The sequence below is a fragment of the Scyliorhinus canicula genome, chromosome 6, assembly GCF_902713615.1.
Source record: "Scyliorhinus canicula chromosome 6, sScyCan1.1, whole genome shotgun sequence".
Classification (NCBI taxonomy): domain Eukaryota; kingdom Metazoa; phylum Chordata; class Chondrichthyes; order Carcharhiniformes; family Scyliorhinidae; genus Scyliorhinus; species Scyliorhinus canicula.
In genome coordinates this window covers 166,676,669-166,704,003 of record NC_052151.1, presented here as the reverse complement: position 1 = coordinate 166,704,003, position 27,335 = coordinate 166,676,669, and the positions used below count along the sequence as shown (strand labels likewise).

At 45.0% G+C, this 27,335-nt stretch overlaps 1 protein-coding gene across 6 annotated transcripts in view; it reads left to right on the top strand.

Annotated features, from left to right (window-relative positions):
- The first annotated feature begins 12,644 nt into the window (after positions 1-12,644).
- Positions 12,645-27,335, top strand: part of mcph1 (microcephalin 1) — a 410,735-nt gene continuing 396,044 nt past the window's right edge. For all 6 annotated transcript variants that reach the window (XM_038800431.1, XM_038800430.1, XM_038800427.1 and 3 more), the window contains exons 1-3: positions 12,645-12,772; positions 20,767-20,863; positions 22,191-22,282. Coding sequence is in view for 5 of the 6 variants with exons in the window: in XM_038800430.1 (XP_038656358.1) it covers positions 20,806-20,863; positions 22,191-22,282 (150 nt within the window). In the remaining variant the exon portion in view is untranslated. The remainder of the gene's footprint in view (positions 12,773-20,766; positions 20,864-22,190; positions 22,283-27,335) is intronic.

The following is a 27,335-nucleotide window of genomic DNA, read 5'->3' as shown; positions in this document are numbered from 1 at the left end:
TGGAGGCTCGGCATGCTAGGAGAGGGGAACAGAGGGCAGCACGGTGGCACAGTGGGTTAGCCCTGCTGCCTCACGGCGCCGAGGTCCCAGGTTTGATCCCAGCTCTGGGTCACTGTCCGTGTGGAGTTTGCACATTCTCCCTGTGTTTGCATGGGTTTCGCCCCCACAACCCAAAAATGTGCAAGGTAGGTGGATTGGCCACGCTAAATTGCCCCTTAATTGGAAAAAATGAATTGGGTACACAACATTTTTTTTTAAAAAGGAGAGGGGGACAGGGAGAAGCTGGAGAGTGGGCATGTGGCTTTGCCAGGATAGCGGCGTTCCCCATAGTGCGGGGTTCCATAAACTGCATTCAAAGCTGAGAAATCCCAAAACCACAAATGCTATCACTCACTCAATGTATGGTTGGTATGCAAAAATATCAAGTACATGCCTGCTATCCTGGTTGTGGAAATGATTTGTTCATCCTTGTGAGTTTGTTATTGCAACAATTTTCAGTGATCAAATCAGAGGGTTACTGCTTGGTGACAAGGACTATCCCTGTACATTTGGCTGATGATTCCGTCCTGTAACCCAATATGGCCAGTGCTGATAATGAGAGGCTTGCTGTCTTGTGAAATGTCATTGTGCAATTCATTGGGTACTGAAGTAGCTTTGACTGCTCCAGAGAAACCTTCCAATACTTGCTGGAGCAACTGGTGGTCTGTTACATCCTCCACAATCCAGATGTCATGATGGCGCAGCACTTACACCAGGGGTTTGGCAACCAACTCAGGAGGAGGAGGAAGACGAAGAAGAGCAGCAGAAAGAGGAAAATGAGGATTAGGGAAAGGAGGAAATGAACAGGCAGCCGGTACACTCAAGTTCTGGATGAGCTGTCTGTCAGCACATTCCTCTAGGAGGGACCATGCCAGCATCCCCTTGGTAACAATCTTGAAATAAAAGCCACCACAGAGCAACCATTCCATACAGGCATTATTCACCAAAACACTCAATAACACAGTAATCAACTAATCAACCCTGTGCATTCTCTTAGTGCCTGCCTTTATGTTACATTTGCCTGGCCTCATTCTCCTCAGTGGCTGAAGCATGATGGAAGGTTGCTGACTTTCAGTGATAGAGACTGCAGATGGTCTTGCAGGATACCCACAAGTGTCTGTGGGCAAGCTAGGCCAGACTTCAGACTTTTGCATGGGCGGTACCAGTCTGGGCTGGATGAGTCGCAATGGCAAAGGATCAGTGGCATAGTAGTAGTAGGGGCATGAATATTATGTTAATCTGAGAGAGGACAGCAGGTTCCTTGCTTATGGAACAACTGCCACTCACATGGGAAGGGGACCATGAATTGGATTCATATTTGAATTGGTTTTTGGAGCAGGCAAGGAGCTGGATTAGGGGTTTGCCCCTCTCCACACTCTGAGCTCTGGCTTTGTAACTCTGATAAAGGAATAAAAATAAATCTCTGTCCGAAATGGATGACCCCTTATTTTGAAACAGTGGCTCCGACTACAAGATTCTCTGACAAGAGGAAACATCCTCTCCACATCAGCCTATCAAGACCTCTCAGGATTTTCTTATGTTTCAATCAAATCACCTCTTACTCTTCTAAACCCGAGTGGATACAAACCTAGTCTTTCCCACTTTTCCTCATACGACAAACCCTCCAATCCAGGTATTACTTTACTAAACCTTCTCTGAACTGATTGCAATATATTACATTCTTTCTTAAATAAGGAGAACAATACTATACACTGGACTCCAAATGAGGTCTCACTAACGCCCTGTATAAATGAAACATGACCTCTCTACTTCTGTATTCAATCAAGCCAAATCCTTTACATTGACAACAGGCACTCTGGTAGGCCTGTCAATGCATCAATAAATGTTGTGTATGTTCTCATGCAGCCTTTCTCTATTTGTTACCCATTCGAGGTTCTCACCCAAATGTTCTGGCACAGGACTGGTATGCAACCTTACTGGGAGCTGAGACCTGTGTTATTCCCTTTCTCCTGTCTGTGGCATTAATCTAGAACAAACCATCCGTGTCGATGGCTTCAGCTCCATCGAAGGTCAATGCCCTAGTGAGGGATTCTCTGATTATTCCCGGCATCTACTCCTCAAAGAGGGTGAGCACATACAGTTGAACCTGACATTTGGCAGTTAGCTGCTGATACTGCCTATTACGGATTAGAGTTTCCTGCAAGAGAGCAGATGTGTGGCAGTGTGTGTTTATGTGGTGCAATGCGTTTCAGTGCTGTGCCTGCCACAGTTGAGTAGCTAGCAATATGCAATACTTTGATTGTGAGATATGATTCATTGCTTGTAAGATTGCATTTAATGGACAATTGCAGCAACTTCATGAAACGCGAAGGGGAAAACTTAGATTTATGTAGAACCTTTCACAATTACTGGAGAAATGCTTTACAGTCAACAAAGTACCTTTGAAGCTAACCACGTGGCAGTTAATCTGCGCTCTGTAATCTGCGACAAATAATAATTTGATCTTGACTAGATAATCCGCTTTTGTGATGTGGATTGAGGGATAATTATTGACTAGGGAATAACCCTGTCTGCATCAATGGGGCTGAGGGGGAGATGATTGACAGCTTCAAATTCCGAGGTGTGCGCAACACCAAAAACTGGTCCTGGTCCACCCATGTCAACGCTATGACCAAGAAAGCACAACAGCACCTTTACTTTCTCAGGAAACTAAGGAAATTTGGCATGTCCACATTGACTCTTACTAACTTTTACAGATGCACCATTGAAAGCATCCTACCTGGCTGCATCACAGCCTGGCATGGAAACTGCTCAGCCCAAGACAACTACAGAGAGTTGTAAACACAGCCCAGTCCATCATACAAACTCGCCTCCCATCCATTGACTCTGTCTACACCTCCCGCTGTCTTGCAGAAGCGGGTAACAGAATCAAAACTTGTTTACTCTTCCAACTTCTGGCGGGCAGGAGATAAAAAAAGTCTGCGAACAGGCACTAACAGATTCAAAAACAGCTTCTTCCCTGAGTAGGAGCTTTTCCAAGGACTGAGCATTGAACTAGCTTTTATGTGGGGTTCCACCCTCTTAGTTCCAGCTCAGCTGAACACACAGACTGCAGACACAGCAACTCCAGTTAAGATGGCTTTATTTTTCCAAGCTTGGTCCACGTATGCGGTAGAGTGATCTGGATAAATGCCAAAATCACTCTGACTGACACTGGCATCGACGCCCCAATTATACAGATTTCCAAAAATCAATAGCCCACCCCAATTGGACTTGATCCAATCCTTGGAGCCATTAATTTTATATTGACCAGTGAAATTTACTCTAAGCAACCTGATGACTGTGATCAGCTCATGAATTAACTCCGTCCTGTCACCTGTTTACCAGGATACTGTGTCCATTTTGAAGTTGTTTTTCTGCTATTCCCATCTTATTTATCGCAGCCAGTTCCTGCCTACCTCATTGTTCATTTAGGGGCAGGATGCTAAAGTTGATTCCCCTTTGCACATGGATTGTCTAAGATAGGATATTGGGGGCACTGACAAAAACTGTTTATTGATCTGACTGTGTTATTGCTGACCATACTACTTCTGTCTAATCCTGTTTGTCTGAAAAACATGGGCAAATTAGCTATCTTAAATCCCATCATGCATTGTGGCTACTGCTTTTAGCAGGAGTTTGAATGCTTATTACTGCTATGTCCTAAAACTATACGTTTAATGGTTAATAATGATTACTGGCTATACTTTCTATGATTATCCTCAATCCTTAATAAACTAACGTATGTAGAACTATTCTAGTCTTATCCTAGCTATCTAGTTTTACGGGGTCTCATCTCAGGACACCCCCCTTCACCCCGCTGTTATCAGTCTCCTAAACGACCCTCTTATGGACTGATCTGATCTCATCACACATCTTCTCTACTGAGTAGTACTGCACTCCTGTTTATCTTCACCGATGCCTGTGGCTATGTATTGACATTATGTATTTTATGTTTGCCCGATGTTTTTTCTTTTCATGTATGGAATGATCTGTTTGAGCTCGCAGAACAATACTTTTCAGTGTACCTCGGTACACGTGACAATGAAAAAATCCAATCAAAGTGAGGATAGCTCCCCTGCTCTTCTTCAAAACCGGTCTTTCACATTTGCTTCGGGGACCAAAGGGGGCTTCATTTAAAATCTCACCTGAAAGACAACACCCCGGCCAGTTAAAATTCCCTCAGTACTGCACTAAAATATCAACATTGATTTACATGCTCAAATTCTGGCCTTGGTCTGCTTTACAAGCCAGCTATTTAGCCCACTGTGCTAATCCCTCTCCTGATCTGCCGCCATTGGAGTACCGCCTTGTCCTTGTTGAACCCTGCACGCCATTTCGCCAGTTCGGCTCCAATGTCCTGATATATACCTTGTTCCCCTCCCATTCACAGTTGCGCTTCCCCCGGCCCACTGCAAGATCTTCTCTTTCTCCACAAACTTATGGAGTCTCACGATCACCGCCAGCGGCAGCTCCCCTGCTCTAGGCTTCTGCCTCAGTGACCTTTGTGCTTTATCCGCTTCAGGAGCCTTATCCAACAACCCCTCCGCCACCAGCCTCGCCAGCACCCTCGACACGTACCATAAAGCACTCACACCTTCAACTCCTTCAGTCAGGCCCACCACCCGCAGGTCCTGCCTTCTCAAACTGTTTTCCTGCTCCTCCACCATTGCTCTCAACATCTTGCAATGGTCTCCTAAGAGCCCTCCTCCGCCTCCAATGCCACCACCTGATCGTTGTGATCTGACATCACCCTCTCGATCTTTCGGATTTGCGACCCCTGTTTCTCCAAACATTTCTCTACCCTCTCCATCGAGCCCTTCAGGGGTGCCCCTTCAATAGCCTTCGAATGATTCTCCTGCGTTTCCTTCCTCTGCTGGCGGAACTCATCCTTGATGAAGGCCATGGTCTATCAACAGGCATTTGACACAATAGACATGTGAACAATGTTATAGTTCACAGAATACAAGGGACAGCAGCAACATAGATACGGAATTTGCTGAGTGATGGGAAATCGGGAGTCATGGTTAATGCATAGTTTTCTGCCTGGAGGAAGATTTGTACTGGAGTTCCCCAGGGTTCAGTGTTCTGACCTTTGCTTTTCCTGTTATATATTAATGATCTAGACATTGGTGTACAGGGCACAATGTCAAAGTTTAGCACATGATATGAAACTTGGGAGAATTGTGAACTTTGAGAAAGTAGTGTTGCACTTCAAAAGGATACAAACAAATTTGGTTGAATAGGCAGAGGGACGGATGAAGGCGGCGTCATGTAAAGACACAAGTTTGGGTGCACTGATAACGGCACCTCTCCTATTCTCGCCGGCCCGATACTCCACAAGTCCGGTGGTGGAGGAGATATAGGACAGTGGAGGGAGCCTCGGTTTGGATGCCGATTTATAATAATCATCGGTTTGTACCGGGTAGGCGAGATGTTAGAACATAGAACATAGAACACTACAGCGCAGTACGGGCCCTTCGGCCCTCGATGTTGCGCCGACCTGTGAAACCATCTGAAGCCTATCTGACCTACACTATTCCATTTTCATCCATATGTCTATCCAGTGACCACTTAAATGCCCTTAAAGTTGGTGTGTCTACTCCTGTTGCAGGCAGGGCGTTCCACACCCTTGGCAGAAGGCAAGGAGATGGATGTCCTCCTGAACCGATAACATTTCGACATAATTATCTCCTTGGAAACTTGCAGCACTCCTTTTAACGGCTGCTGGTTCGACAGCTTGAGACAGCACCAGTACTTCAAAATTCCATTGGGGTTCTACAACCGGTGCAGGACCATGACTTGAAAATTAAAAGCAGCTTCCCACCTGAAACAAACAGGAATTCAAATCCATTTTAACACAAATCATAAATGGTGCAATTTATGTCAGGAGTGAGAGTGTGGTGGTAAGTGGTACATAACTATATTTGGCCCGTTACTGCCCCATTCTCACCTGTCATAGAACATAGAACATAGAACATTACAGCGCAGTACGGGCCCTTCGGCCCTTGATGTTGCGCCGACCTGTGAAACCATCTGAAGCCTATCTGACCTACACTATTCCATTTTCATCCATATGTCTATCCAGTGACCACTTAAATGCCCTTAAAGTTGGCGAGTCTACTACTGTTGCAGGCAGGGCGTTCCACACCCCTACTACTCTCTGAGTAAAGAAACTGCCTCTGATATCTGTCCTATATCTACCACCCCTCAATTTAAAGCTATGTCCCCTCGTGTTGGTCATCACCATCCAAGGAAAAAGACTCTCACTGTCCACCCTATCTAACCCTCTGACTATCTTATATGTCTCTATTAAGTCACCTCTCAGCCTTCTCCTCTCTAACGAAAACAACCTCAAGTCTCTGAGCCTTTCCTCGTAAGACCTTCCTTCCATACCAGGCAACATCCTAGTAAACCTCCTCTGAACCCTTTCCAAAGCTTCCACATCCTTCCTATAATGTGGTGACCAGAACTGCACGCAGTACTCCAGGTGCGGCCGCACCAGAGTTATGTACAGCTGCAGCATGACCTTGTGGCTCCGAAACTCAATCCCCCTGCTGATAAAGGCTAGCACACCATATGCCTTCTTAACAGCCCTATTAACCTGGGTGGCAACTTTCAGGGATTTATGTACCTGGATGCCGAGATCTCTCTGTTCATCTACACTACCAAGAATCTTGCCATTAGCCCAGTACTCTGCATTCCTGTTACTCCTTCCAAAGTGAACCACCTCACACTTTTCCGCATTAAACTCCATCTGCCACCCCTCAGCCCAGCTCTGCAGCTTATCTATGTCCCTCTGTATCCTATAACATCCTTAAGCACTATCCACAACTCCACCGACCTTCGTGTCATCTGCAAATTTACTAACCCATCCTTCTACACCCTCTTCCAGGTCATTTATAAAAATGACAAACAGCAATGGCCCCAAAACAGATCCTTGCGGTACACCACTAGTAACTGAACTCCAGGATGAACATTTGCCATCAACCACCACCCTCTGTCTTCTTTCAGCTAGCCAATTACTGATCCAAACCGCTAAATCACCTTCTGGTACATGATGTACCATGTTTTGGGCATGCCCGAAGCTTAGGGGATTTTGGCAGGGTTTCGCTAAGGCAATGTCCACGGTACTAAAAACACGGGTGGTGCCGAGTCTGGATGTGGCGATCTTTGGAGTGTCGGAAGAGCCGGGGGTTCATGGGACGAAAGAGGCTGACGTCTTGGCCTTTGCCTCCCTGGTAGCCCGGAGACAGGTCTTATTAATGTGGAGGGACTCGAAGCCCCCCATGTTGGGTCCCGGAGATGGCAAAGGCCAGGAATTAGGAGGATGAAGGATCTATTTATAGATGGGAGCTTCCCCAGCTTAAAAGCCTTGGAGGATCAATTTGAATTGCCAGCAGGGAATGGATTTAGGTATCTGCAGGTGCGAGACATCCTGGGAAAACCGGTGCCGGCCTTCCCGCTGCTGCTGCCACAGGGGATACAGGATAGAGTAGTCTCCAGTACCTGGGTGGGAGAGGGAAGGTATCAGATATCTACCAGGAATTTTTGGAATCGGGGGAAACTCCAGTGGAGGAGCTTAAAGGCAAGTGGGAAGACGAGCTAGGAAGAGAGATAGAGGTGGGTCTGTGGACGGATGCCCTAAGCAGGATTAACACATCATCATCATGTTCCAGGCTTAGCCTGATACAGTTCAAGGTAGTCCACCGGGCACACATTACGGTGGCCCAGATGGCAAGTTTTTTGGGGTTGAGGACAAGTGTGCGAGGTACGCGGGAAGCCCAGCGAATCATGTCCACATGTTTTGGGCATGCCCAAAGCTTAGGGGATTTTGGCAGGGTTTCTCTAAGGCAATGTCCACGGTACTAAAAACACGGGTGGTGCCGAGTCTGGGTGTGGCGATCTTTGGAGTGTCGGCCTTTGCCTCCCTGGTAGCCCGGAGATAGGTCTTATTAATGTGGAAGGACTCGAAGCCTGGGTTAGTGACATGGCTGGGTTTCTCAGTCTCGAGAAAATAAAGTTTGCCTTAAGAGGATCAATGTTAGGGTTCACTTGGAGGTGGCAGCCGTTCATTGAATTTCTCGGGGAAAATTAAAATGTCAGCAGAAGCAGAATTCCAAAAGTAGGGGGGGCAGACTTGTTTTATTGTTGGGATGTGTGAAGATAGGGATGGGGTGGAAATGCTTATTGTATCATGTTTATGTCGCTGTTATTGTTACTATTATAAAAACTTGCAAATACCCTAATAAAAATATTTTTAAAAAAGAGAATTGGCAGAGGGGTAGCAGATGATCTTCAAAGTGGAGAAATGTGAAGTGATTCATTTTGAAGGGAAGAATATGGAGAGACAATATAAAATAAAGGATTCAAAATTAACAGGGATATAGAGCAGTGTTTTTCCAAACCTTTTTTCCCAGGACCCACTTTTATTAACGAGCTGACCCTCAGGACCCATGCTGGCCAACCTTTGAGACCCACGCCAGCAACCTTCGCGACCCATGCCGGCTGACCTTCGTGACTGACTCCAGGTGACCTTCGAGGCCCACCTTTACCACCCACACTGGCTGACATTCATCACACATGCCAGCTGACCTTCATGACCCACTGTGGGTGATCTTCGCAACATACCATTTCAACTTACCTTTAATGCAACAGGTGAGGCTGCTTGGTCCTCACGATCTCACTTACTTTGTCATTCAATCTTACAATTCTGCTCAGGACTTCAGCTAATGATTTAAGTTCTTTCTGCATCCTTTTAAAAGAAATCAAGAGATTAGTCTTGAAATGCCTTTGACGTTTTGAGGGTTTTAAATTCTCATTTGCCAGTACTTCCCTGCATATAACAAACTTGGGTTATGCATCCTGATTTGCATTGGCACTTTGGAAGGTGGGATATGAAAGGGCAATTGGGTATCCGTGGACTGGCATGGACAAGATGCGCTGAATGGCCATCTTCTATGCTGTAACTTTTCTATGGTTCTAATTAACAAAGCCATACCTCAAGAAATCATTGTTATACTGCTTTTTATTCCTGATTTTGTTTTTATCTTTGTTTAAAATGTCCCATCTTTCGTTCATCACAGTTCTGAAAATGAAATGAAAATCGCTTATTGTCACAAGTAGGCTTCAAATGAAGTTACTGTGAAAAGCCCCTCGTCGCCACATTCCGGCGCCTGTTCGGGGAGGCTGGTACGGGAACTGAACCATGCTGCTAGCCTGCCTTGGTCTGCTTTCAAAGCCAGCTATTTAGCCCTGTGCTAAACCAGCCCCAGTCCTGTTGCCTTGCTTGCTTGCAGCTAGAAAATGAAGGAAATCTCCTCCTTAGTTTGCGGCAAAAGCATGGATGGACAGGGCCCATGACGTCAATGTATGTGCCGGACACGCAAATTGCTATCTGCCGCCACTTGTGGCCGGAAAACTACATCATTCCATTTAAAAGTCAGTTGCGGCATTTGGGCATTTCTCCCATGATCAGGAACGCCACCATCATGTCCCTCCTGACACCCGCCCAGGGCCCGCAATTTGCAAAACCCTGATATAGAGTACTTCAGCAAGGAGATTATGTCATATGAGACTAATTTGGCCTCAGCTGGAGTATTGTGCCCAGTTCTGTGTGCCCTACATCAGAAAGGAAGGCATTGGAGGGAGTGCAGAAAAGATTCACAAGAATGCTTTGACGAAGAGTCATCGGACTCAAAACGTTAGCTCTTTTTTCTCCCTCCAGATGCTGTCAGACCTGCTGAGATTTTTCAGCATTTTCTCTTTCGTTTCAGATTCCAGCATCCCCAGTAATTTGCTTTTATTCACAAGAATGGTTCCAGTGATGAGGAACTTCACTTATGTCAATTGGAGCAGTGAGGACCATTTTGTTGAAAAGGGAATTAGATAGTTATCTGGAATGGAAGAATGTGTCACGTTATGGGGAGAAGGAAGGAAAATTGTATTAGATGAAAAGTTCATTCGGAGAGCCGGTGCAGACACAATGGGCCAAATGGTTTCCTTTTGCAGTGACAGTTCTGTGATTGAGTTTAAATTTGTTTTGGATGTTATTTTTTAGTGTCTCTTCTTTTTGCATTGGCCAAATAGACGCTTTGATGGTCAGTTACTGAGGAACTGTAATTGGATGGGAAATTGGTTCCTTGTATCGTACTCAGATTAATTCTTCATTGACATCCCGGAAAGAATTGGGCTGTCTAGGTTGCTTCTTCCCTCTCTCTTACTCTTCTTCCTAATGTTCCCGTGCCTCCAGTGACATTAAAGCTCTGCAATCTGGCTTTCACGCTCATCAAACCTGTGGCATTTTCTGCAAATGTGGTCATCCAGACTGCAGGGAACGTCTAGGAATTCCACATACAGGTCGTGCAAAACATGGGATTGCGTTCCCCAGTCATACTTACCTTACCTTAAATTTATGCCAATTAGAAAATAATTTAAGTTAACAGGAAATGACCCACTACTTGCTGTAGTATCCATGCTGAGAGAATAAGCATGAGCCGGCAAGTAGGATGCAAAGCGATACTCTTTATTTACAATACACAAATCTCCTCTCCACGAAAGATCTCCCTTCCCGAACTGCACCCTGTTGGGGTTTTATATGGTGGGGGCTCCCCTCATTAAAGGAGTAGCCTCACTCATTACTGGGGACGTTCATATTCTGTGGAGGTCATGGGGAAATGAATGGTACATACCCCGTGACCTCCATGGGTGTTATAACACATACCAATCAGCTCTCTCCCTTATAGCCTCTACACCTGCAACACGGCATGTTTACTCTCTGAAAATTAAAAAGTTAGAAAGCAAAAGGCACCTTTCCCCCTCTGAACTGAATTTCCAGTGCTCCACATTCCCAAATACACATACTCACTCTGGCTGTGTCTCAGTCAGGATGTGCCCTCTCCCAACTGCTCGTGCGCAAATCTTACCGGTTAAGGCAGGGAGTTGGCTGGCGTATTGAGCTCCAAAATGGCACTGCGGATGTAAAATCTAAGGGATGCCATTATCTACTGGCTCTGTATATCCACTGGACATACACTAACACCTGTACCGATATTACAGATGTGACTGTGCACCGTGGAAGCCATCTTGGCACTTTAAGAACATGGGTAATGCCAAAAAAAGGCATTACATAGAACAGTACAGCACAGAACAGGCCCTTCGGCCCTCAATGTTGTGCCGAGCCATGATCACCCTACTCAAACCCACGTATCCACCCTATACCCGTAACCCAACAACCTCCCCCTTAACCCTACTTTTATTAGGACACTACGGGCAATTTAGCATGGCCAATCCACCTAACCCGCACATCTTTGGACTGTGGGAGGAAACCGGAGCACCCGGAGGAAACCCACGCACACAGGGGGAGGACGTGCAGACTCCACACAGACAGTGACCCAGCCGGGAATCGAACCTGGGACCCTGGAGCTGTGAAGCATTTATGTTAACCACCATGCTACCCTGCTGCCCCCCATGCTACCCTGCTGCCCCATTATGCATTAATGAGTTTCTCACCCAAAATCTCCTTATAGATCCCCTGCTTGGGTAACGCTGCCATGTACTGGGAGACCATTTCATGAAATTACTCTGGGAGAAACATTAAGAAGTCTTACAACACCAGGTTAAAGTCCTGGAATCTGATTGAGGAGCTGCGCCCTGAAAGCTAGTGATTCCAAATAAACCTGTTGGACTTTAACCTGGTGCTGTCAGACTTCTTACTGTGCCGACCGTCATCTCCACATCATGGGAGAAACATGACAAAGACAAATGAGCAAAAATAAAGGTAGAGGAGCTGAACAGAAGAGATACATATATAGATACATAGAATTTACAGTTCGGGAGGTCATTCGGCCCATCAAGTCTGCACCAGCTCTTGGAAAGAGCACCCTACCCAAGCCCACACCTCCACCCTATCCCCATAACCCAGTAACCCCACCCAACACTAAGGGCAATTTTGGACACTAAGGGCAACTTAGCATGGCCAATCCACCTAACCCGCACATTTTTGGACTGTGGGAGGAAACCGGAGCACCCGGAGGAAATCCACGCACACACTAGGAGAATGTGCAGATTCCGCACAGTGATTCAAGCCAGGAATCAAACCTGGGACCCTGGAGCTGTGAAGCAATTGTGCTAACCACGATGCTACCGTGCTAAGAGGGGAAATACAAATGCAGAAAGGTGGCAAAGAAATCGAAGCATTGAGACAAAATGAGACAGCAGCTAAAAGTGTGACCTTATTCTCATGGGGACCGTGCACGCCCTCTCTGAACTAACAATATAATGAAAATCTTGTTCATGAGAAACACCTGACTTCATTCCTAACATTTTAGATTTTCCTTTGACTGCCACAGGACACCTGCCAGCAGGATTGAGACTGATCACAGCCGGTGCCCCTTTGATGATGACTCACAATACCCACTCAAAAGAAGAGGGAAAGCCGTGCGCATGTGTGACATTGAAGGGCTGCCAAAGCAACACTGATGTTGGAGTGGAAGGCCCCGCCCCCAATCCCCCGGCCCCGCCCCGATGCCAGCCTCGCTCCCGGCCCCATCCCCGAACCAATCCCCGGCTCCGCCTCCATATCAGGCCCCGCCCCCCCGCACCCAGGCCCCTGTGTCCGCGGCCCCGCCCGCCGGTCAGTCACTGACAGTTTGCAGCGCGTTCCTTTCCCGGCGAGCCTCGCGGCGCGCGCCCTTCTCCCGCCATGTTTAAATCTCATTGGCAGCAGCGGCAGGTTAGTTGTGTGCGGGTGGGCACTTTGATCGTTTTAATCGCGGGGGGGCGGCGGCATTACTTTGATCGTTTTAATCAACGGCGATAGGGAAAAAAATTGGTTATAATTTTAATCGGGTTATAACCAGCCGAGGCGTCATTGAAGTGGCTCGGCCGCACTTGGACATTTGTCCGGCCCGGGGGGGGGTACTTTGCTTGTCTTTGTTCGGCTGGTCAAAGCCGTGCTCTCATCGAAAAGAAATGCGGATGCTGCAAATGTGTAATAGAAAGAGAAGATGCTGGAGATGCCGGGTGGGGGGTCTGGCAGCATTGAGAGACAGCTTCAGAGAGTGGTGGATATGTTAGGGTTGTACAGGGGGTGAATCTGAACACTAGCCGAGCCCCAGTATCCCCCCTCCACCAAAGTACTTTTTTGATATCCTTTTAGAGAAAGACGTGCAGAGGCAGTGCCAAGTGCAGAAAGTGAGAGGTGCTTTTCCCTGCAGCTGGCCTTTCCTAACTCCTTTCATCAATTGCAACTAGACAAACAACGACAGTTACGTTTGGAGAAGCAGATTGAAACGTCTGATTGCGGGCTAAATCAAAACGCAATCATTTTCGGATTGACTCTTTCCCCCAAAATGTTCCCTTCATTTGCTTTCCATTATTATAAAGATTCTCAGTAGAAATGCATCTTTTTTTAAAAAGAGGGGCTTTTGCAGATGTTGTGGAAAAGGATTTGAGAAGTGTGCTGCATTTTCTCTTTGGCTCTTTTGATGGACGTGGGTGTTGGTTAGGTGAGCATTTATCGCCCATGTTTGATTGCCCTTGAGAAGTTGGGGGCAAGCTGCTGCCTTGAACCACTGCAATCTATGTGGTGTCGGTAAACCCACAGTGATAGGAAAGGAGTTCTCTCATTTGGACCCAGCGAGTGAAGAAACAGCAATATATCAGAATTTACAGTATAGTAGGAGGCCATTCAGCCCATCGAGTCTGCACCAGTCCTTGGAAAGAGCACCCCACCTCAGCCCACACCTCCACCCTATCCCTGTAACCCCACCTAACCTTTTTTGGACACTAAGGACAATTTAGCATAGCCAGTCCATCTAACCCGCACATCTTTCAGTGTGGGAGGAAATCTGGGCACCAGGAGGAAATCCACGCAGACACGGGGAGAACGTGCAGACATGGGGAGAACGTACAGACTATACACAAACAGTGACCCAAGTCGGGAAATGAACCTGGAACCCTGGAGCTGTGAAGCAACTTTGCTTGCTATCGTGCTGACCCCTAGCATTGGAGAACCTATAATTCCAAGACAGTACGGTGTGTGGCTTGGAGGGAATCCTTTAGTGGTGGCATCCTTGTACTTCTGCTGCCCTTGTCCTTTCAGCTGGTGGAGGTTGTGGTGTTTTTAATAAATACAACCAATTGTGTACTTTGGTAGTTGTGCTCTTCCAGGAAGACCCTGTTCACACTTTATAATCCTTGTACCTGTGACATGGGCCTTTATTCATCACAATTGTTTAGTGTCTTCAATAAATAATAAAGAATATATATTAAATTAAAAGATGTTCACCTAATTTGTGGCTTGAAACCATGACTCTGGAATTAAGAGTTAACTATCATATGTGCTTGCTGGGCTGGACAGGAATTGAGATTTGCTACAACACAAATGCAACTGCCACTGACTGGAAAGGCATCAGGAACAGTTGCATGTGCACTAACGGCTGAAGTTCAGGCTGAGTATTAAGTGCGCAGCCATTCTTGCCGTCTTTCCATTCGACAGCAGGAGTTAGTGTTACTGAAATAATATCCTGCATTCAAAAGTGGAACCCAGGAGAACTAGCCAAGTGATATCTGACATTAGGCACACGGAAAGACTACCAAAGCTGAAGAGAAGACTGAGAAGGCAGTATGGTCATGACCTTCAGAATCTCTGCAAATTTAGCCCTGAATTTTTTTTTAAGCAACCATATCGCAAAATGACTGTCTATTTCCAACACTAACATCTTCTGACTCAATCCTTGCCTTGCTTTATCTGCTGCTAAACAAAGAACATTGCAGCACAGGAATAGGCGTTTCAGCCCACCAAGCCTCAGCCAATGCAGATTCCTTATTTATTGCCCAAATGATCTATATCCCCCCATTTCCCCCCCCCCCCCCCCTCCATGTATATGTTTATCAAGATACACCTCCACTGTTGCTGTCGTGCTTTCCTCCACCACCTCCACTAGCAATGTGTTCCAGGCACCCACCACTCTGCATGACATACTTTCCCCGCACATCCCCACAAATCTTTCCCCTCTCACCTTGAACCTGTGCTCCCTTGTAATTTAATCTTCCACCCTGGGAAAAAGCTTCTGACTATTCACCCTTTCTATACCTCGTAGTTCTGTAAACCTCAATCAGGTCTCCCCTCAGCCTCCGTCCTTCCAACGAAAACAATCCGAGTTTATTCAGCCTCTCTTCATAGCTAAAACTTTCCAGACCAGGCAACATCCTGGTAAACCTTCTTTGCACTCTCTCCAAAGCATTCACATCCTTCTAGTGCGTTGACCAGAACTGCACATAATGTTCCAAATGTGGGCTAACTAAAGTTTTATACTACTGTAAGATGACCTGCCAACTCTTGTACTCAATGCTGTGGCCGATGAAGGCAAGCATGCTTGCTGTATGTATTCTTGACCACGTTATCCACCTGCATTGCCACTTTCATGGAACTATGGATCTGAACGCTCGGACCCCTCTTGTCATGTGAAAGTACGTTTAATAAATGGGTGTTTAAGAAATGTACCTTTAAGAAATGGGTGTTTGTCAGTGATGTCAGAGTGTGGGTGGAGCTGGGTTGTCTGACAGCTTTTTACTTTTGTTTTGGGCTGTTTGCTGCAGGGTGTGTTTTAGTTTTGTTTTCAGTGTTGGAGCTGAAGCCAGACAGAGCAGATGTACTGTTGATCTCTCTGCCATAAAAGACTATCTCTTGATCATTTGGTGAATTCAGAATTATAAATGTCCTCAGTAGTGAATGTAAACCTAATGTGCTTCTGTTAAAATGTGTTTCTTTTGTCTTCTGGATGTTGTTTGGGAAGTTATTAAGGATTACTTAGTGTTGTATTCTTTGGAGGTTGTATTTGAATTGATGGTTGCTAAGATGTTCACTGTTTTAAAAAGGTTACTTGAGTTCATAGAATAAACATTGTTTTGCTTTAAAAATACTTTTCAATTTCTGCTGTACCACACCTGTAGAGTGGGCTGTGTGCTCCCCATATCACAATCTATTAAAAGTTGTGGGTCAGGTGAACTCCATGATACACTTTGGGGTTCTCTAAACCCTGGCCCATAACACTCTGTATATCAAGGCTACTAATGGTTCTGCCATTTACTGTATAATTCACACCTGAATTAGACCTTTCAAAATGCATCACCTCTCATTTGTCCGGATTGATCTCCATCTGCCATTTCTCTGACCAACTTTCCAATCTATCTGTATTCTGCTTCACTATCTGCAACTCCACCTATCTTAATATCATCTGCAAACTTGCTATTCAGACCATCTACATTTTTCTCCAGATCGTTTATATATTACAAACAACAGTGGTCCGAGCACAGTGGAACACCACTAATTACAGATCTCCATTCTGGAAAAATTCCCTTCCACTGCTGCTTTTCTGAATTCTGTTGCCAAGCCAGGTCTTTATCCATCTAACTAACTAATCCTCATGCATGCCACCGCTAACTCTAAACTTGATTTCTCCACTTCGGCAGATAGTTCCAGATATTACCCAACATAAACTTGAGGTCCTCTGAAGACCTGCTGTCTTTGTCCTTCTGCTGCCTTCATCATTATCTGCGCCAAGTCCCCCATTACCGCTATGTCACTGACCTATACTAGTTCCTGGTTAAGCAACATCTCAATTTTAAATCTTTGTTCTCATTTTCAAATTCCCCCCATGTCTTCACCGTTCCCTATCTCTAATCTCCTGCACCCTCTCAATCCTCTGAGATATCCACACTCATGTAATTCTGGCCTCTTGAGTATCCCCAATTTTAATTGCTCTCCTATTGGTGGCTATATCTAGTCAATGGACTTTTGGCTAGGCCACCGAATCCCCTGCGGTGGGCCCTGCCACAATGGGGCCAGAAAATCCTGGCCTAAAAGTCTAGCTTAATTTCATCATTCATGCCGTTGGGTCAGTACATTTTGAGCAGTTTTCATTTGTAACAAAATATAGTTTTTTGAGTGTAAAATTATATTCTTTAAGAAGAAAAATGCCAAAATAAAATCATCCTGCTCCAGTCAACTGTTGTTGACTACTTTCCAAGGAGAAACATTTGCCTCGTTTCTGTTTTATATTGGACTGAATAGTTCTTAATGCTGGGAGACAATATTGTTCGAAAGAACCATGTTAGTGGAAAATAAAACTTGATTACTGTAGTTTGCAAAAATTCTTACTATTAACCCTGTTTTAACTCCTTGAATTTAATTGCTTGGGACAGTTAAAATTTATTTGTTATCGTTGTATTTTTTATGCTGGAAATTATGCCGCTGATAGTTGATCATTGCTGATAGTTCTAATTTACATAACATACTTAGAATTATAAAAGATTTTGAGAATGCCACATACAAGTTGAGTCATGCCCAGTGGTCTATACTCTTACGTTAACTTCAAAATGAAGTTCTATTGTCTTGCTAAAGTTTGCACCAAATGTCCTATTATGTTATACTCCTGCTTCATTGAGGGTCAGATGTTAATGTATAGCCACCCTTTCCAAAATGTAGCTTGGAGGAACTCTAAATACAAACATAAAGCAAGGGCACGTGAAGTGCATGTTGATTGCACACAATGATAGTTAGAACCGGATGCTCTAAATGAACTCTAAATGCTTCCTCTGCACATGATACAAAAAATACTGTATTTGAAATTTTAGTGTGTGATTTGAGACTAATCTTTTTCTTCTGTGTGCATCAAAAAATAGGATTGCTGTTTGTTATCATCTGAGTGATATGTTTGGTACCCAAAGTAGTTAATCCCATAAACCCTAGTCTGAAAGATACGGATAGTTATGAAAACCAGACCTGTTTGTAACAAGATTACAATGCAATCCTGCGTGAAGTGCAGCTGAATTCTTTATTTGGCAGTAATGACCAACCAAAGACTGGGCCGCATAAGTAGCCTGCCTTCATCTCAGTTGGCCACACAATTTACATCAGTAATGCCCCATGAATAAGATTAAATACAATGAATAAATGCCGGAAATTTCATAAGTTATGGAAAATGCTTAATCGTTCGTATATTATTAGAACTGCCACCAATTTCAAATGGTAAAAACAAAATAAATATTTACACTTGTGTATTATTGTCATTTCTGGCTGTATCTGTCCTCCACAAGCTATCTTAGATTAGGACTTTGCAATTCACCTTTAAGTCCATTGTTTCATACATTTGATGCAGGGCATGCCAATTGAACCATAGCAGCACTTTGATTGGATGCCGAGTGAGCGTCCGGTTCTAACTATCATCGTGTGCAATCAACATGCACTTCACGTGTCCTTGCTTTATGTTTGTATTTAGTCATGTTTGGGTGAAAAAAACTATGGACAGAAACCAGCAGAATCTGGCAGTCCTGCTTGTGGGCACTGGTCACAAAATGTCTCACGGGCTGCACTCAGAATCCTGGTTACCTACCACTGCACTCGGGGCTTGTACAATGAAGTCAGCTAGGATTGCATTAACAAGCACTACTTTATTTTGCAGCCTGTATTGTGAAATAATTAATCATATCTCAAATTGTATTGATGACTAAAGTAAAAGTATGTAACATTAATTAACAGCACCAACATTTAATGGTGACAATAGTTAATTATTACATTGTATCAGTGGTGGTGTATTTGTTTAGTAACAATGTTACATTGCACATTCTCCCCGTGTCTGCGTGGGTTTCACCTCTACAACCCAAAGATGTGCAGGTTAGGTGGTTTGGTCACACTAAATTGCCCCTTAATTGGAAAAATATAATTGGATACTCTAAATTTGTTTTAAAAAGTAAATATTCACAGTATATTCACAGGTAGGGCAGTGGATGTTGTCTATATGGACTTCAGTAAGGCCTTTGACAAGGTCCCTCATGGTAGACTGGTACAAAAGGTGAAGTCACACGGGATCAGGGGTGAGCTGGCAAGATAGATACAGAACTGGCTAGGTCACAGAAGGCAGAGAGTAGCAATGGAGGGGTGCTTTTCTGATTGGAGGGCTGTGACTAGTGGTGTTCCGCAGGGATCAGTGCTGGGACCGTTGCTGTTCGTAGTATATATAAATGATTTGGAGGAAATTGTTACTGGTCTGATTAGTAAGTTTGCAGATGACACAGAGGTTGGTGGAATTGCGGATGGTGATGAGGACTGTCAGAGGATACAGCAGGATTTAGATTATTTGGAGACTTGGGCGGAGAGATGGCAGATGGAGTTTAATCCGGACAAATGTGAGGTATTGCATTTTGGAAGGTCTAATGCAGGTAGGGAATACACAGTGAATGGTAGAACCCTCAAGAGTATTGACAGTCAGAGAGACCTAGATGTACAAGTTCACAGGTCACTGAAAGGGGCAACACAGGTGGAGAAGGTAGTCAAGAAGGCATATGGCATGCTTGCCTTCATTGGCTGGGGCATTGAGTAAAATAATTGGCAAGTCATGTTGCAGCTGTATAGAACCTTAGCTAGGTTCTAACACTTGGAGTAGAGTGTCCAATACTGGTCACCACACTACCAGAAGGATGTGGAGGCTTTAGAGAGGGTGCAGAAGAGATTTACCAGGATGTTGCCTGGTATGGAGGGCATTAGCTATGAGGAGCGGTTGAATAAACTCAGTTACTTCTCACTGGAACGACGGAGGTTGAGGGGCGACCTGATAGAGGTCTACAGAATTATGAGGGGCATAGACAGAGTGGATAGTCAGAGGCTTTTTCCCAGGGTAGAGGGGTCAATTACTAGGGGGCATAGGTTTAAGGTGCGAGGGACAAGGTTTAGAGGAGATGTACAAGGCACGTTTTTTACACAGAGGGTAATGGGTGCCTGGAACTCGCTGCCGGAGGAGGTGGTGGAAGCAGGGACGATAGTGACATTTAAGGGGCATCTTGACAAATACATGAATAGGATGGGAAAAGAGGGATATGGACCCAGGAAGTGTACAAGATTTTAGTTTAGACGGGCAGCGTGGTCGGCACAGGCTTAGAGGGCCGAACTGCCTGTTCCTGTGCTGTACGTTTCTTTGTTCTTTAGTATTACAAGATTATTGTTGACTTGCACAACTTTGCAAATACATGTCAGTATTTTGCATACCATTGGTAAGTTTCAGGTTCTTAACTGGGATGCTCTGTTTCACCTTGGCAACACCTGTTGACAAGGTTTCCTTCAGCTCATCGTCTTTGGTTGTTGTATTTCCTCCTAACCTTGGCTGTGTATTGTAAATCTCTCGCTGTTACTGCATATATTCACTCAATACTTGAATCTGAAGCTCTTAAATTATATGTTGCAATGCACTTTACAGTCTTTTATTTCTGTTTTGATTGAACATGTAACATCTCAAAGTTTCTAACTTTCAACAATGAATTATGATCTGGCCCTCCATCTTTGTCCATTGTTGTCTGGGGTGTAGTTTGTCGCACTCATGATTCATTTTGCTCCTTTCTGTTTAAGATCTGTTTTACTTAGGTGCCATTCTTGTAAAACTATTTTATGACTTGAATATGATCTCTTATTGTCATCACATGCTTTCCAGTCTTTCAGTTTTTTCAGTTGAGAGGACAGTAAACATATTCTCTTGAATTGTTATTTACGATATTTGTGTTCTCACTTTCCTCTTTTCAGCTTTATAAAGGCTAGTGTTTCTTTCGTAGTTCTGAATAAGAATTTCTATTAATGTACCTTCAGATGTTGATGGCTGTGCTATGTATTTCTGCATTTTAAAGAAATATGTTGCTATGCAATTCCAAAATTATATTTTTTATATCATTATGCAGCTAATCTTTGAGGAAATCTCCTGACTGGGACAAAGAAACATGGCACAGACTCCTGGCAGAATGACCAGTGACTGCAGCAAACAAACTATTCTCCAAGGTATTGAAGAAGCGCATAGGTTGTCCAATTGTGAAGCTAATGATGCTGTTTCAAAAATAATTTAATTGTTCCAAAGTTAATTCAAGATGACATTTAGACTGAGCTCTGTCTTTTAAAGATTGCAACACAATTGTTGCCTTGTTTGCACAAATCAACTAATAAACATTTATACAAATCACATATAAAAGATGGAGTATATATACCAGCTTGACACATGCTTTCCCAAAAGTAAAAAAACATGCTGGACCTCAAAGTGGATGATGTTTTGAGTCTGGAAATGATAATTTTAATATTTTGTAATCTGTAAAGGTTGCATATTATGCAGCAAAGAGTTATGGAAATATTTTTATTAAAATCAAAACAATAGTTGTGCATGGATTGAAACAAAATGATTCAAACTGCGGAAGTTACTAAATCATCTGGGTTGTAAATTTTGCGGATCAGATAAATCTTTTTTGATTTTCTGTATTGGAGGCTATTCTCCTTGAATTGCCTCTATCTCTTGACCAAGCCTTTGGTCGCCTGTCCCTATGTCTCCTTATTGGGTGGCCAAGTGTCAAATACTGTTAAACAACATGTCTGGACAGAGTTTTGGGATATTTTACAAAGGTAAAGCTGCAACATAGATGCAAGTCATTGCACAGGGAGGGAGGTTTAAGAGTGGTAAATGTAGAAGTGCTCTACAATGCATCTGTTGAAAATCTACTTTCCTTTCCATTTTTTGACTGGATTTTATTAAAAATTAGTGAAATCTTTACTCATAAACATTGGGGGAGCCTTGCATATTACCTCCATTTTTTTTCCTGCTCCTGTTTTTCTAGAAATGCAAGTACCATGGGTGAGTATACCTCATGAGTGGCTTCATTCACTTAATGCATACAAACGTTTCAAATCGTTCTGAAAGCTGGGTTGGGTTGATGGACAGAGAGTTCTAAGTTGCTATATTTATAATTTTTACTGCCTGTGACATGACAGAGCTCCAGTCTGTTTAACATATTTGTATTACTGCAGCATAGTAAAAGGTGTTGAACTTCTGAACATATGTAACTCCAGTGGGATGTATTCGAATGAAAGGATAGAGGGAGGGCAGGCCTGACCTTTATTCAGCTTTGATTAAGTGAAAACACCAAATAATCCAGACTTGCACAGTCCTAAATCCTTTAAGGTTTAATTGTCTTTTTACCTAATTGTGTTTTTAGTGATGCAGTATTTTCCCAGTCAATTTTCATTAACTTTCAAACAGACTTGGAAGTCCTTGAATTTCAAACTTTAGTTTGATAATGGTATGAGATATTATAATTACTAATTGAATGCTACTTTTCTGCAGGGGTTGTGGCATTTGTGGAGGTGTGGTCCTCAAATAAAACTGAAAACTATTCAAAACCATTCATAGACCATTTAATCAACATGGGTGCCACAGTAAGTATTGTTTTCTATAGATATGTTTTAACATATTCAATATTGTTCATGCAAGTTTGCAAAGCTGGATGTGAAATTTGCAAATGGCTTCTTTTTGTCACTTAGAAATCAGTCGATATTGGATTGGAAAGGTTGTTTTATTATTTTGAGTTAATTATTTGCGAAGTCTCATTTGTGACATTCATGCTCGACTTCTCAAGCCATTCACAAGGAAGTCTCGTTAGACTATATGTTATCAACTCATTCAAATCCAGTTCATAAGGTTCTTAGATGGCTGATAAATCCAGTGAATGGTCTGCAGACTTTGCCACGTGAGAGCATGGGAATCACTGCTGTCTGGTTAACCATAACCTTAGTCTTGGGTTTGCGATCTTGTCTCTCAATTAGTTAGTTTCCTCAGTCGGCAGTAGGGTGAGCTAGCAATGGTGAATTTTGTTGTCTACAGTTCCAGGATCTTAGTCAAAAGGGAGGGTATTTTTCTGTTGGGACTGGTGTTCGTTTTTAGGTGTTTAGTGAATGACCTATTTTCTCATATGCTTTGGAGGAGGCATAGAAACTAGGATTAGGCCATTCGGCACTTTGCTCCTGCTCCGCAAAACATTCTGATCATGGCTGATCATCCAATTCAGTAACTCTTTCCCGCTTTCCCACCATATCCTTTGATCCCTTTAGCCCCAAGAGCTGTATCTAACTCCTTGAAAACATGCAAAGTTTTGACATCAACTGCTTTCTGTGATAGAGAAATCCGCAAGCTAACCACTCTCTGTTTGAAGAAATTTCTACTCATCTCAGCTCTAAATGGTCTACCACGTAAACTCAGATTGATAAAGTATACACCAGAATTATTCAGAAAATAGTTTGCCATGAGATTAAAGGGACGCTGATAATTGTATATGGTAAGGGATATGTGCTGGAGAATAGTGGAAACAGAAATGTTTTTGACTGAAGAGAATTGTACATATGGCGGTGCCCACGGGATCGGTATTGGGACCGTTGCTCTTCCGAATCCATATCTGTATCTAAATGGCCTAGACCTAGATGCAGATGGAAAGATTGGAGAAGTTGGGATAGGTTTTCTTGGGACAGGCAAAATTAAGGGGAGACCTAAACGAGCTATCCAATTATGAAGGGTTCTGATAGTAGTGAGAAACTTTTCTTTTGCAAGTGGGTTGGTAATCAGAGGTCATAAATCGGTAAAAGAATGAAGGGAATTAGGAAAATCTATTTTTCCTACAAATCAGTGTTAAGATCTGGAATGTCCTCCCTGGTTGGTGGAAGCAGATTCCACAGAAACTGTCTTTTTGTTTTATAAACATTTTATTGAGATATTTATGATTTTATAGCAATAACAAAATAAACAGTGTACATACAAACATAAACATAGTGCAAAGGCCATCTTCCTCCTTCACGGGCCCCATTTTTCTTACACACTAATCTAAACTAAGCTAGACCCTAAACATCCCCCCTCTTCTCTGCTGACAGTTAATTTTCCCTGAAGAAGTCGACGAACGTCTGCCACCTCCGGACGAACCCTATCATTGACCCTCTCAGGGCGAACTTGATTTTCTCCAGACAGAGAAAGCCAGCCATGTCAGTAAGCCAGGTCTCTGACTTTGGGGGCTTTGAGTCCCTCCAAGTTAATATTATCCGTCTCCGGGCTACCAGGGAGGCAAAGACCAGAACGTCTGCCTCTTTCTCCTCCTAGATTCCCGGATCATGCGACACACTGAAAATCGCCACCTCTGGACTCTGTGCCACCCTTGTTTTTAACACCTTAGACATGACATCCGCAAACCCCCGGCAGAATCCCCTGAGCTCCAGGCATGCCCAGAACATATGAACATGGTTTGCTGGTCCTCCCGCACACCTTGCGCATCTGTCTTCTATCCCAAAGAACCTGCTCATCCGGGCTTCTGTCATGTGTGCCTGGTGAACGACCTTAAACTGTATCAGGCTGAGCCTGGCACATGCTGTGGTCGTGTTGACTCTACTCAACGCATCTGCCCAGAGACTATCCTCTATCTCTCCTCTTCCCATTTGTGTTTTAGCTCCTCGGTCTGCATTTCCTCTGACCCCTGAGTTCTTTATAAATGTCCGAAACCCTCCCTTCTCCCACCCATATTCTGGAAACTACCCTGTCCTGTATCCTCCTTGCCGGTAGGAGCGGGAAGGTTGAGATTGCGTGCGTAGGAAATTTCGCGCCTGCAGGTACCTAAACTCATTCCCACCTGTCAATTCAAATTTCTCCTCCAACTCCCTCAGGCTGGGAAAGCTCCCCTCTATAAACAGATCCCCAATCCTCTCGATCCCTGCTCTTTACCATCTCCGAAACCCTCCATCCAGCCTCCCCGGGGCAAACCGATGATTATTGCAGATTGTTGATCAAACCGACGCTCCCTCTGCTCCCACATGTTTCCTCCATTGCCCCCAGACTCTCAGGGCTGCCACCATCATAGGGCTGGTGAAGTACCTTGCCGGTGGGAACGGCAGAGGCGCCTTTACCAATGCCCCCAAACCCGTGCCCTTACATGATGCCGCCTCTACTCCCTCCCACATCAAAAGCCCCCCCCCCCACCACCCACTTCCTAATCATGGTTATATTTGCCGCCCAATAATAACTACTAAAGTTCGGCAGCGCCAACCCCATCTCCCCCCACCTTTTTTACTCACGTGGTCTTACCCGTCCATACAAAGCCAGCGATCACCTTATTAACCCCTTTAAAAAAGGCCCGTGGAATAAAGATGGGGAGACAGTGAAACGCAAACAGGAATCTCGGGAAGACCGTCATTTTCACTGTCTGTACCATCCCAGCCAGTGATAGCGAGAGCATATCCCACCTTCGGAAGTCTTCCTTCATTTGGTCTACTAGTCGGGTCAAATTTAACTTATGTAGCCGATCCCATTCCCGTGCCTCGTCCCCCGGTGCAGTCTAAATTAGCCTGATGTCAACGTTCGTCCGTACACTTGCCACGGGCGCCTGATACAGCAGCCTAACCCAGTCGATGAAGCCCCGTCCAAACCCAAACCGCCCCAGCATCTCCCACAGATAGGTCCATTCACCTGATCAAATGCCTTCTCTGTGTCCCTTGCGACCACTACCTTCAAGTCCCTACCCTCTGGGGGTATCATGATCACACTCAGCAGCCTTCTAACGTTGGCCGCCAACTGCCTGCCCTTAACGAATCCAGTCTGGTCCTTCCCAATCACATCCGGAACGCAGTCTTCGATCCTGGAGGACAAGGTTTTAGCCAACAGTTTGGCGTCCACATTTAATAAGGAGATCGGTCTGTAGGACCTGTATAACTCCAGGTCCTTCTCCCGCTTCAGGATCAGTGTGATTGTGGCCTGTGACTTTGTCGCTGGAAGCGCCCCTCGCTCCCTTGCCTCATTAAATGGCCTCATCAGCAGCGACCCCAGCAGCTCAGAGAACTTTTTGTAAAACTCCACTGGGTACCCATCCGGTACCAGGGCTTGACCCGACTGAATGGCCTTCAGCCCTTCTGCTATTTCTTCCATCCGATCGGGGCCCCCAGCCCTTCTACCAACCCTTTTTTAACTTTCGTGAACCTCAGCCCCCCTAAGAATTGCCTCATCCCCTCCGGCCCAGCTGGGGGTTCTGACTCGTACAGCCTGCTATAAAACTCCTTGAACACCCTATTAACCCCTGCTGAATTGCCGACCAGGTTCCCATCTCTGTCCCTTACTTTCCCAATCTCCCTGGCTGCCTCCCTCTTTCTGAGCTGCTGCGCAAGCATTCTGCTGGCCTCTCCATATTCATATATCGCCCCCCTCGCCTTCCCCAGCTACTCTACCGCCTTCTCTGTAGTTAACAAGACAAACACCGCCTGTAGCCTCCGTCGTTCCCTTAAAAGCCCTGCCTCTGGGGTCCCTGCATATCTCCTGTCGACTTGAAGTATTTCCCTTATCAGTCGGTCCGTCTCTGCTCTGTCTACCTTCCCCCGGTGGGCACGTATGGAGATCGGCTCCCCTCTGACCACCGCCTTCAGCGCCTATCAGACCATTGCAGCCGACACTTCCCCATATCATTAACTACCAGATAGTTTTGAATACATTTCTTCACCCGCCCGCATGCCACCTCATCCGCTAACAGTCCGACATCCAATCTCCAATGCGGACGTTGGCTACCCTCCTTGCTCACCTGTTGGTCCACCAGTGCGGGGCATGATCTGAGACCATGATCCCTGAATACTTAAGTGTCCACTACCCCCGTCAGTAAAGCCCTGTTCGAGATGAAAAAGTCGATCCGGGAGTACACTTTATGCACGTGTGAGTAAAAGGAGAACTCCTTCACTCTCGGCCGCCCAAACCTCCATGGGTCCACTCCCCCCACCTGCTCCATAAACCCCTTTAGCTCCTTTGCCATTGCTGGCACCCTGCCTGTCCTTGAGCTCGACCGGTCTAGCCTTGGGTCAATGACTGTGTTGAAGTCCCCCACCCGTGACCAATTTATGTGAATCCAGGTCCGGGATCTTCCCCAACATCATCCTCATGAACTCCACATCATCCCAATTTAGCACGTACACATTCACGAGTACCACCGGCAGCCCTTCCAGCTTCCCACTAACCATGATGTAACGGCCTCCCACATCCGCAACTATTCTTCCCCCCTCGAATGACACTCACTTATTAATCAGGATCGCAAACCCTCTAGTCTTCGTGTCCAGCCCCGAGTGAAATACCTGCCCGACCCATCCCTTCCTTAATCTAATCTGATCGGTTACCCTAAGATGCGTCTCCTGTAACATTGCCACATCCGCCTTCAATCCCCTCAAGTGCGCAATCACGTGTGCCCTCCAAACGGGCCCATTTTGCTCTCTTATGTTCCATGTGATCAGCCTGATTGGGGGGGCTTCTCCCCCCCCCCCCCCTCTTCCGCCGATCAGCCATCTCCTTTCTTGGGCCAGTCTCCAGCTCGCGCATCCGCAGACCCGTGCCCAGGCAGCCTACGTACACGATATCCCTTTTGTCTCCCAGCAAATGTCCCTCCCCCCGTCAGCAGAGCAGTTCCCCCCCCCCCTTCCCTCCAAAGCA